Raw genomic sequence first — 12801 nt, forward strand, 5'->3', positions numbered from 1 at the left:
GAGAATTGGAAGAAAGGGAGTCTTGGTTGGGTGTGAGATCTACCACAATAGTGTGTTTCGCTACCTTTAATTGTGATTGATGACGAGAATAGTCAAGATTTCTAAGCAAAAAAATCCTCTACGCCGTGGTGTAAGGGATAAGTTTAACTGTAGTTTCTTAGGGCCCGTTTGATAACGTTTTTGCTATTTCTGTTTCAAGAAACGACAGAAACAAAAATTTCCGTTTCTGGGAACAGAAACAGAATTTTGGGTGTTTGATAAACCTTGTTTCTTGAAAAGTTTATCTGTCTCTTCTTCTGCAAATAGGAAATCGACCCATTGAAGACGGACTTCCTGGATCCACCATTCCTCCCTCTAAGCAAACCACCATTCTTAGTGAAGCTACTGGACTCCTTAATCACATGGAATGATGCGCTGAATACAGCAGTATCATCGACAAGGAACCCCGACTCCGGCCCAATAAAGTCCGCCATCTTCATGTAATCATTCCAACCGAGACTTGTATTGTCCCCACTCTGGTCGGGAACAACAGACTTCTCGGTGTCCTTGCTCTCCAGACACATTGAGAGATACTCAACCCCATTGACGGAACTTTGGTAGACACTAATCCGAAGATTACATTCCCCAGCAGGGAAAACAGGGCTCATTATCTTCTGGGTTTTGATCATCTCCTTAAAAAGACTGAAATTGCGAACCCTCCAAGTGAACTTCCCACTCAATACATCAGAAACAGGACCTGCGACGACAACCGAGGACGACGAGGAAGAAGACTGTACCTCATTGTTATCACGGGTGAAGGAAATGGATTCATTCAATACGAGGATATCGGCAGTGATGAGAACAGAGTCGTTATTGAAAAGGAAACCAGCTTTGGGATCAAGAATTGTGGAAGAGGGGGTGAAGTCGCACCAACCGTGAGATTTCTTCTTGCTTGAGAATCGGTGCCACGAGTCCCTCTGAATGGACTTGGCCTCGTCGAGGTGGTTAACGATGGAGAGCCGATAACTAGCGAAACAATCCCATTTAGAAGAAGAGGAACCCCGAGGATCCATGATTTGGAGGTAGATGGAGAAGTAACCAGGGAGGGCTTGAGAGTCTCCTTTAGGGTATATAAGGAGGCTACAGTCGTATCCTCCCACCTCAAAGTAATGGCTCCATAGTGCCCTACCCTTCACTTTGGAGAAATTGACGACCGTCCATCGACAAACCGCAGAATGATCTCCACGGCGCTCGACAGAGACCGCCCCCTTTGCGGGACCTAGAGGTTTCTTCTGCAGCCGATATCGATAGACAAGCCGTTTTCTCTGATGCCGTCGATGATGATGTTGTCGCCGGAACCGCCAGCGGTTGCTGTGGTGGGTCGGAAAACGCTGTAGTGGACGACGATGAAGCTGCTTCGGATTGGCTAGACTTCATCGGAGACGAAAGAATGGTAGTGATGCCAAACTCCGTCTTCAATATCGATTTTTTGTCTCCCATTTTTGTTTCGAGAAACGAGCGAAACAAGTAAAACTTGTTTCATCATTCATGTTTCTTGAAGCATAAATTGTTATAAATTTCAATTTTTGTTTCAAGAAAAAAGTGGAACATAACACTTTTACCAAACGGTATTTATGCCGTTTCTTTGTTTCTGAAAACAAGAAAACACAGAAACACATTTCTGGTTACGTTATCAAACGGGCCCTTAATTTGATTGGAAAATTTTCTTTCTTCTTCTACGAAAGATAACCAAAGTTTCTAAGAAGATTGTCCAATATTAATTCTCTTCGCTCCTTACCTAGGACCTAGGACCTGGGAGTCCTTAGATCTTCTATCCGTTCAAGACTTTCATCTGAGCCACAACATAATTCACGTCAACGCAAGTGCGATGTTGGTGGCGAGACTGTTAGCTTTCTGGTTTTGATTTTTCAACTATTTAGTATGGACAAAGTTTTCCTTCGATTGAATGATGGGATAAGTCTAGATACGGACCATGACCATGTCATTTCCCACTTCTCTTCTCCTATGCATCGTTGCCATGGACCACACTGACTGAATACTTGAGAATTTGCCATATGGAAGGCCATAACGAAGGGAACTGAAGATAATGTTTAATTGATGTCAGAAATTGACGTTCAATTATTCATCATAAAATGATTCCCGACACTCTTAAGGCAGGGCAGCTATAAACCCTCTACGGTAGGGCAGCAATAGCACATAAATATGTAGATGGATTTTTGGAGTAAATACAGAGACTGACAGCACAATTAATTCAATGATTAAAGTAATAAAAAACCATATCTTAAGGTAAAACAAATGAATTTCTACCTTAATTTATAAAAGGAAGAAAGATCGTTATTCGTTTACGTACGTTCCTCCTCTAATGAAGGCATAAAAAGATCATGCTGTCCCATCCTCATCGTGTACTAAAGATGTTTCTACGGTCTCTTCCATTGGCTTATGTATTAGCATGCACATGTGCCAATGCCAATAGAATAGTGCTCCTTTTCTCTTTACAATGCCCCTATTTTTATAATAAAATTGGGGAAAAGAACCTTGCCTATTAGTATGGCTCTACGTCCAAACATAAAATGGCATTAGAACACCGCACTGCTGTCCTCGTGGGTTGAAGATTCCTTCGTGCATCTTCCCATTGGCCAATTAGTTAGTGCAGTGGCCGCACAAGTCGATAGGGTTTTGTTTCCCAATAGAATTATGGGAAAAAATATAAAAACTTCTACACCCAAACACAGTAAGGGACAAAAATGACTGCCCCACCCACATGAAAAACAAAAATCATACAATTGTTGATGCTTCGGCATGTGCTGGTGTAAGGGCCATGCTATTTTTTAAGGAATCTTCTCCCTAAAATTATGGACAAAAGAACTGTTCCAAATCACGTGGCCTTTCCAACACTACCATAGAGCCCACAGCGATAGGGTGGGGTTTTTGAGTTTCACCCTCTGTGTATGGATTCACAACCATGGGACAGGGACAGTTCTTTTTCCCAAAAATTGTTGCTGAAGTTACCGATAATTATTGTCCTTCGGATTTTAGAATCTGAGTTGCTAAAGTGATTGCACAAAGGGTCGTCAAGGATAACCATATAAATTCTTGGAAATAGTTTTCATAACTTAAATTCTTCAGCACTTTAAAGCTGATTCTTCCCCCCTACCCCTCCACACCCCTCCTCTCCTTTTTGTCCTTTTGTCCTTTTGTCCTTTTGTCATTCTTCATTGAACTTACTGCTTGTATTTCCGTAGGATGAGCATCAACCCTTGGATGAAAATCAAGGTACCCTTAAAGTTACCTTTTCAATTTGAGTTGATGAATCAGTTGTGGTTGCTGCCGTAACGGTGGGAGAAGATAAAAGGAGCGTCAACTCTACAAACCCAAGTCTTGTGAGATGAAGGAAACCCGAGGGGTAGTCATATTAGAACGTACACAGATACTAGCGTCAAAGTTACAACAACCAGCAGAAACTTCAGAGAGGAGGACGCAGGAGTCCAACATGACGAGAGGTTGCCATAACCATCCATATATTTGCCTCCCTTCCACTCTCTCTCTCTCTCTCTTCCCACCTTCTCTGTAGATCTTTCCCCCTCTCTTTCTTACTCTAAACTTTCTTTCGTGTACTGGATTTCACTTGACTTTCAATGGTTCCATTAGATGTGCTTGGGTAGAAGTTCTATATAAATGTAATGTTAGGGTGCAATTGGTAATTATTCTGTTTTAGAAAAAATGTTTTGTGTCAAAATCAGAATTTTTCGTTTATGTGTCAAAATTTCATTTTGAAACGAATTTCCAATGTTTGAAAATGATAACCATATTCCAACATTTCTCATTTAGGGTGTTTTTCTTTTTACCCAGTTTGTTTCTAAAAACGAAAAAATGAACCACGGACACCAAGTGGAACAATTTGTTTTCTTGTTTATGTAAAATACCAAAAATGCCGAAAACATTTTTCCAGACGACTAACAAACACAGGCTTAGTGTTATGATCCATGGCTCATATACTCATATACCAAAATCCTATTTAGTGGGAAGGGGTGGGGAGGCCACATTTTTCTAAATTTTCATTTGGAAAATTTCCCTTATATGAAATTTTTGAAGGTAAAAGATTTCCAGATTACCAATTAAAATTGAAACTGCATACAGATCAACATCCCTCTTACGTCTCAAATTACTGAAGCAATCCATTATAAAATATTTTATACATCCCCTTATTTCATTGTTTCCCTATAATACCCCTCAAGGGCCTACAATTGCAATGAGCGGTGGAGGGGACCCTCCCCCAATTTTTAATACCTTGAGACTACTTTTTGTTGACTTGGATAAATACATATGCCCATGCATTTGTGGAACTCAGCTCCATGTATGGTATAGGTTCACAAACATATGATAGGGTACCACATAATTAAATATGCCATTGATTTAAATAATTTAACAATGTAAAATAAATGACAAACAATCATTAAAAAAATATTATAATAACATTTTACGTCACATTGTAACTACTAAAACATCATTGTAATATGGCTTATTCAACATGTAAAATTTTACTCGTAAAAATTTTGTTTCTATTATTTATTTATTTTTTTTGGTTAATCAGTTCGGGCCAGCTTATGCGCATCTCAACTGATCGAAGTGAGTGAGTTATACATAAAAACAAGGCTGTTCTAATCACAGATTCAACAGTATTGAATTATTAAAGCACTAGTGTCTATCCTCTTAAATTGGTTCATTTCTCAAATAGATTTCATACGGTGACACTGATACTACCAAACAAATACAAGTCTCCATCATCATCAAAGCTTTGATGTCTTGTTGCCTCCGGGACCATTTGTATTGATTTTTGTATCCCAATATTTGTAGAGTTGTCTCTTCCATTCTGCATCATGAACGTCTTTGTGGGTTGCATTTATATGGTTCAAACTAGTGTTCCGATTCTTCTCCAATTGCTTGGATATTCAATTATTTACCTATTTCCCACCCATTTAACAGAGAAAGGACTTACATCCCGACATCTTTGGCTGCTGCCAGTGTGGGAGCCATGCTCTTGGTGTTTGAACATGTCCAATAATTTACCTCTCTATTTCACCTTGCAACCGATTACTTCATTTCCCTAATTGACTCATTCGAATATAATCATGATTTAAATTAATCCAATTGTTTTAAGAGAATGAAAGAAACAAATTAATGCTTGATGAAATCGAACTAAAACTTAAGATTATATATTAGTCTTCGTTTTGTCCCAGATGTTAATCTTGTACATATTTTTCTTATATTCTTTAATATATATTTTGCTGATCTTTAGCTTAAAAAAAAAGAAAAAAGAAAAAAAATCATATAATTAAAATTTAAGATAAATAATTTCTAGTAAATACAAGCTAAGCGCAAGGGAAAGATAGTAATTACCCCCTTTAAATTCTTGCACACTCCATTATCACCAAACATTGCACGATGGCAACCAGAGTCTTCTAAACAGAACTCACTACTATCTTCTCTGTCCGTAGAGTAAAGTATTTAAAACCACCACAAGTTTTTCTTATTAGCCAAACGTCCTTATAGGAAAAGTTTTTCTTTATATAATAACTCTTTCTGACAATACTATTCTGATTTTTTCCTTGATCACCACTCTTTGAAGCAAGCTATCATGGGCTTAATGAATAAGTCCTTATGCTGTATATCTAAATTTGCAGGTAAGTTCGGAAAGTAGATCTAGCATTAATACAAGAGAACACTAGAAATATAAATTTAAAAAAAAAAAAATCAAATTAACAAATTACACAACTTTAACTCGTTTTGTCCCAGATGTTAATCTTGTACATATTTTTCTTATATTCTTTAATATATATTTTGTTGATCTTTAGCTTAAAAAAAAGAAAAAAGAAAAAAGAAAAAAAATCATATAATAAAAGTTTAAGATAAATAATTTCTAGTAAATACAAGCTAAGCGCAGGGGAAAAATAGTAATTACCCCCTTTAAATTCTTGCACACTCCATTATTGCCAAACATTGCACGACGACAACCAGAGTCTTCTAAATAGAACTCACTACTATCGTCTCCGTCCGTAGAGTAAAGTATTTAAAACCACCTCAAGTTTTTCTTATTAGCCAAACGTCCCAATAGGAAAATTTTTTCTTTACATAATAACTCTTTCTGACAATACTATTCTGATTTTTTTCTTGATCACCACTATTTGAAGCAAGCTATCATGGGCTTAATGAATAAGTCCTTATGTTGTATATCTAAATTTGCAAGTAAGTTCGGAAAGTAGATCCAGCATTAATACAAGAGAACACTAGAAATATAAAAATAAAAAAAAAAAAATCAAATTAAAAAATTACACAACTTTAACTTGGTTACAAATATTTAAACCCAACCCCACCCAAAGAAAGAAAGAAAAAAAAAAAAAAGACTTGATTACAAATAGCTAATCTTATTTAAAAAAAAAAGAAAAAAAGATTTGATTACAAATAGCTAATCCTATTAGGTGGCTTGAAAATATAAAAATCATACAACAATCTCAGAACAATGGCATATAGGTTACAACAAATGATGGACAAGGCTTCAAGATTACACAACTTTGACTTGATTACATGGTACTCAGAAAAGAAGTGGGACTAGGAGGAACCGGTACCTCTACAGTCCCTTCCAACATCAGGACTACCTTCTTCATGGAAGGACGAAGTGAGGGGTCATCTTGGATACACCAAATTCCGACCCTAACCATCCTATCCAGTCTTCTTTCGTCCACCTCTTCCTCACCAACCAGCTTACGAGCTCACCTGTCTCAAAACTATTGTAGACCCATTCTGTGAGGATGACTTCTTCCTCTGGAACATTCATATCAATGCCCCTTCTACAACATATTAACTCTAGAAACAGGACCCCAAAACTGTAAATATCTGCCTTAACTGTTATAGGCATGTTTCGGTGCCACTCAGGTGCAACATACCCTCTGGTCCCTCTGATCCCAGTTTGAGTCCTAGTTTGGTCTGTCTTCAACAGCTTTGATAATCCAAAATCAGCAATCTTTGGACATCGGTACTCGTCCATGAGTATATTTTGAGGCTTTATGTCACAGTGGATTATCTGGGTGTCACACTCTTCATGTAGGTAGAGGATACCTCTAGCTATGTTGAGAGCGATATTCACCCTTTCATTCCAACATGGTGGTCTTTCGGATTTGAAGAGAAAATTCGCAAGTGATCCATTGCTCATATACTCGTACACCAGAAGCCTATTTGGACCATCACAACAATAACCAAGCAATTGAACTAGGTTTCTGTGATGGGTTTTGGCAATCACTCTCATTTCAGTTTGAAACACTCTCTCACTTTCATCTAACACTTTGTCCAGTTTCTTGACAGCTATGATCCTCATGCCATTTGATAAGGTGCCTTTAAAAACAGTGCTGAAAGCTCCCCTACCCACCACTTCTTTGAAACCTTCTGTTATTTTCTCGAGCTCACCATATGTAAATGATCGAAGTCCGATCTCTTCAACTAATCCTATATTTTTTGCCTCCTGATCTGAGATCTTCTTATACGCCAAAACATGGTTTTGGTAAACAAGAAAGGCAGAAAATGCAAATACCATAAATACAATGGCAGTCAATGTAAGGCAGATAATTAAGATACCTTGAGTACTTAGCCCGCCTTTGCTTTCTTTGGTTCCCATATGATCACTTGGAGTGTTGGGGCTACAACTCCTGCTGACTTTAACAAAAGTGAAGGTAGTAGTGGTGGAAGTACCTACTATCATTCTTCCGTATCTCAACGGGAGCTTCTGTTTACTGCACTGCTGGTCTTTAAACATTGCAGCCTCACAGTTAGCATCTCCCAAACAAGCATCTTTGCATTCTCCTTCAGTTTGGGATGATAAAACTGAATATTGATCATCTTCCCATGAGATGTTCTCCAACGTAGATATGGAGTTGCTGCTATTTTGTGTTTCATTTCCACAGCTCTCAGCTTCTAATTTTGCTTGGCAACCAAAACCTTGGCGACTCTGGTTAATGTAGTTGAAACCAGGAATACAGTTGCATACGGCCCGTTGATCCCTGAGAGTACAATACGCGTTCAATCCGCAAATGCCTTTGGGGTCACAACTATTGGTTGATGATACCCATCCAATAGACCAACTGCTCTTCCGATCCAGATTAAGTGAATAGAGTCTGAAGATCCCATCAACATCGATGGTCATGCGGTAGAAAACGTTCCTGTTGATGGGAGTTTCACCAGAAGAAAGATTCTTTATAATGAAACCGGTACCATTCAGCAAATACAGATATCCATCAGCATCAAGATTTAATGAACAGTTGTCTCCTTGCCCATCAGTACCTGAGGCCCAATATGCATATGAGCCTGTGTCATCAGTTCTAATGGGGTATTGAACAAGGTTGCCGTCATACTGCATTTTGAGCCGGAATATTCCGGTCGAGTGGTCGGTTTCTGATAAACCAGAGAATAGCTCCTGCCCTGCCGTTAGCCGCTGACCTGGGAGAAGGGTATTGGTGGGAGAGTGATCAAAACTTTGCCAAATGATACTTCCGGTTGAATTATATAGAACGAAATTGCCTGTGTCAAGCATGGAAGCCCAAGAGGCAGACTTCGAATCGTCACCAATAGCTTTTGTTTGGTCTTGTTGTGTGGGTTGCAGGATCAAGCTACCATCTCTTGTAAGGTTCAAAGTAGCGTTGGTAGACAAAGGTGGATCGTCTCGGTTTACTGTCCAAACCACGGTATGTTCGGGTATTTGGGCAAACCAAATTCCAACGGCAAACCCATTTCCTTGTGGATAAAATCCAAAGGCAAATCGACCAGAAGTAGATAGCCATGATGATGAATTGGTGGAGGAGGAAGCAGGGGCGAGAGAAGAACCTAAGCTAATGTTGGATGACCTAATTTGTTGAGCTGCTACTACTGCAGAAACATAAAGTGCAGAAGAGAGTAGTAGTAGAAACACAAAGGTAGTAAGAGCAGCCATGAGAATTGGATGAAGAGAGTAGTAGTCACTTGGTTGGGTGTGGGAGCTGCATATACAATGGTGTCTTTCGGTCCCTTTTTATTGTTAGCAGTGACAAGAACAGTCAAGGGTGTAAGTTCTAGTCAAGGTTGTAGAATTAAAAAGTCAAACCGCTAGTCTTCACAGCCGTGGGAAGTACTCTGAAGCTTATAAGGCTATTATCAAATTAACCAGTTTTAAAATCCAATACCGTCTTCCTCTAATATTTCCTGAACTTGTTTCACAAACCAAGTTGATTACAGAATTGAATTGTAAAAGCAACACCGTGCACTTCAAGCCAATGGACCATAAGATAGAGATGTTTTAACTTCCCGAAGTAAATTAGAAGTTTCCAAGAAGATGGTAGTCCAATATTTTCTCATCGCTTCTCAGTCCTGTTCAGAATTTCGTTCAGTTTCATGTATTAGATTGTTCTCCTACGTCTCTTTTCCGCGCAATTGTCTATTCAAACTTTTGTTTCAACCACACACAATGCACGTCAACGCAAGGCCAACATAGGTCGTTGCAAGACTTCGAGCCTCCTGGTTTTGATTATTCAACATTTTATTCTGTGGGAAGTTTTTCTTCACTATACCATGAATGTGAAGGGTCACTCCACCATGATAAATCTCTGACCCCACTAGAATATGAAGTCACAATGCCTCTCACACAGTCACATCTTTGGCGATACTTCTCCTCCGCTGACCGTGATTGAAGGAAAACTTGGTGGTTTTTTTTTTAATTAAATTACCATATGTAAAATCGTAAGAAAGAGAATTGAATACCGGTGAAATGTTTTCACTACATATGCATAAGGGACAATCGGCTTGCACATCCATAGTGAATCCCAGTCCTCCACAACACGGCAGCAATAACAAAAAGGCACGTAGATGGTTCTGATTTTCTTGATTTATGAGCTTCTTTCTCCATAATGGCAATGTCGAAGGTGGGAGTTTAGGCTTTACTATTTTAGTGATGTTTTTTCTCTTAGGTAGAATTTTTTTTCCATATTTCCTATATATTTTATTTTTTTGTTTCCTTTCACTCCTTTTTAATATAAATGATCATTTAGAGAAAAAAAAAATGACGCTTGACTCCACAAAATCAATGATAATGGTAATGAATTGAAATATCATTTTGATCTTTAAAGGTATGTCTGAATGTCACCTGCTATGTTACAAATCCATTTCCTAAATTATAATGCTCTAACTTTTGTAATAGGATTGTTGCAGTACATAGGGGCAATTGGAACCTTGAGATTTTAAAATCTAAATTGCCAAAATAATTGCATAAGGAGCCATTGTCAAGGGACAATCATATAAATGGGAAATGACTTCTCATACTAATTATAAGTTGTAAACTTCTTTTACTTGTTCCTTGTTTAGTTTCCAAAATATATTTGATATAAGGGTAAAAAGGAATTTTTTTTTTTAAAAGAAACTAATCATTTAATGCAATTTTTATGTATAATGAAAAATTTATCCTCAATGGAAAAAAAGTTTGTCATACAAAAAGACAAAAAAACTTAAAAATAAAATAAAATAAAATAAGATTACAATCTTATATAACCAACCTTGATTACCACAAGGTTTTCCCCATATAAATTCTTCGACACCGTAAAACCATGTGTTGCTCTCTTCCCGGCCTTCTCTTATATAAAGTAAGTGCATTTGAGTGGGCAACAAAGGTTGAGTGCGTTTGGGATTCTAAATCCCAGTGGGACCCTCCTATCACTCATCAAGCTCTCATTGCCATCGAAACTCGAAGAAGAGCCCTTCTCCTTAGTAGGTTGTAGAGGCAAATGCCTAGAAAGGACGCCATGCCAACCTGTCAACCCAGCCACAGCCACAACTTAACACCCACTCACTTCATTAGGAATCATACAACAACTACTAAAGCTTTTCCCATTAGGCCCTTACAACTCAACTAAGAACTCACCCCACCCCCACCCCACCCCACCCCTTGGCAAGGCCAGATGCACCAGAAAACCAGCACACTCAGTTCTTTGATAATAATGGCATTGATTGAATGATCAGGGCCAAGGTCTTTCTCGTACATTTTTGAATGTGAATTTGATTCGCTCTCCTTCATGCTTGGTACTCAGTGCTTCAGCACTTATATATCAAAAGGTTCACAACATAACATTTAATATCATTAGTGTTCTAACCGTATAGAAGTGACATACCACACAAAGTTCATAGTTGACTTCCATTACCGTTCAACTATGAACTTTAATTCATTTGTTATTATTTTATTATGTGATTCATCGTATACATAGAAAAGATTCATATTTACTTTAATTTATTTTCCTACCAAAAAAAGATTTAAGCAGGTGGAAACGGAATCAACCATGCTATTTTTTTGGTAACACGATTCCAGTTCCGACTACATCGGCCAGAAATCAGCCTGTATCAACCTAAACCCTAAATATTTAACTACAAATCAGTCCAATCAATTTGATCAGAAACTGATGATTCAATTCCAATTCTTCAAAACCCGTCTCATATCAAGTACTGGCATCATAAACAAAGCGTAGGTGTATGAAGGTATGAAGAATTGAAGACCCAATTTTTGACTAATAAAAAATGTACCAGTAGGCAAAATTTCAAACTTATGTGACCACCTATACCCTTTAATATAATAACATAGCATCCCCTTTTGATCACCATTTCAACACTTTTTTTTTTTTATTTATAAATCCTATCTGTATGTGAGGAGAAGTGGCAATGACATATATATATATATATATATATATATATATATATATATATATATACCGCTATATATAGTAAATATTATTAAAAGGGGAAAAAAGAAAAACAACATCAAAAAGCACCAAAAAAAAAAAAAAAACTACCAAAGAAACCACTACTCTAACCCCCACCTTCGGCATTGCCATTAGCAGGGGAGTAGCACTAGTCAAAATCTATAGTTTGGTCTTCCTTTAGCATCCCTCCTAATCAGCTCCAACACATGATTAGGAAAAGTAATATTATAACAATAAATCCCAGTTTTTGCTGCATCATGAGCAAGAAAGTCAGCAACCGAATTTGCCTCTCTAAAGTTATGTGAAATCTTCCATGAAATCGCCTCCAAGTAAGGTTGAAGGAAAATCCATCTCGGAAGCGCAAACCAGGGGATCCTCTTTTGTTGAAAGGATATCACGACCGCACTAGCGTCTATCTCCACCCATAGGAAGTTTCTTCCCAATTCCCTAGCGTGCAACAGACCAGTCATAAGTCTTCCACCTCAGCCTGGAATGCACCTGTCACTCCCATGAAAATTTTGTAGGATTCCAAAATTCTTCCCCTATGGTCTCAAAAGATTCCGCCCACCCCTGCACGCCTTGGATTGCCCAATGTGCTACCATCAATATTCAGCTTCACCCAATTTATCTGAGGTCTACACCGAAAAACCTCTAAAATATTATGATTAGGGGCATTCTGGATCGTTAATCCTAGCTTCCTACAGCAAACAACATCGGCAATAGTCTTCACTTCCCCTTTGGTACTGGGATTTGAGGCTCTAATATCCTCTAAAATCATTTCCTGCACAAATCGAATTGGCCTCGTTTTTCCATCATACCTTCTGCTATTTCTTTCACGCCATATATGGTCCGCCACTGTAACCATACCTAGATCCCACGCCTCTTTGCAACACACAGTCTTGTGCTTTCTTTTCCACCATTGGAATAAATCAGCCAATGACCCTGCTTTCTTTCACCCAGCATTGAAGCAACCACAGAAAAAAAAATCCAAATTTCTACCGAGAACGAACAATATAGGAAGATATGATTAATTTTAATTTTA

The 12801-nt window shown here is 38.1% G+C and overlaps 1 protein-coding gene across 1 annotated transcript; it reads right to left on the reverse strand.

Moving 5' to 3' along the window:
* Nucleotides 1-6658: 6658 nt before the first annotated feature.
* On the reverse strand, nucleotides 6659-8974 carry LOC122084168 (G-type lectin S-receptor-like serine/threonine-protein kinase LECRK1). Its single transcript, XM_042652251.1, has one exon. It carries the CDS (start codon nucleotides 8972-8974, stop codon nucleotides 6659-6661), a length of 2316 nt encoding a protein of 771 aa, XP_042508185.1.
* Nucleotides 8975-12801: the final 3827 nt, after the last annotated feature.

This window comes from Macadamia integrifolia, chromosome 7 (assembly GCF_013358625.1).
Source record: "Macadamia integrifolia cultivar HAES 741 chromosome 7, SCU_Mint_v3, whole genome shotgun sequence".
NCBI classification, from domain to species: Eukaryota; Viridiplantae; Streptophyta; class Magnoliopsida; order Proteales; family Proteaceae; genus Macadamia; species Macadamia integrifolia.

Excerpts from the sequence above, each read along its gene's own strand:
- LOC122084168 (XM_042652251.1), bottom strand. The coding sequence starts at position 8,974 with ATGGCTGCTCTTACTACCTTTGTGTTTCTACTACTACTCTCTTCTGCA.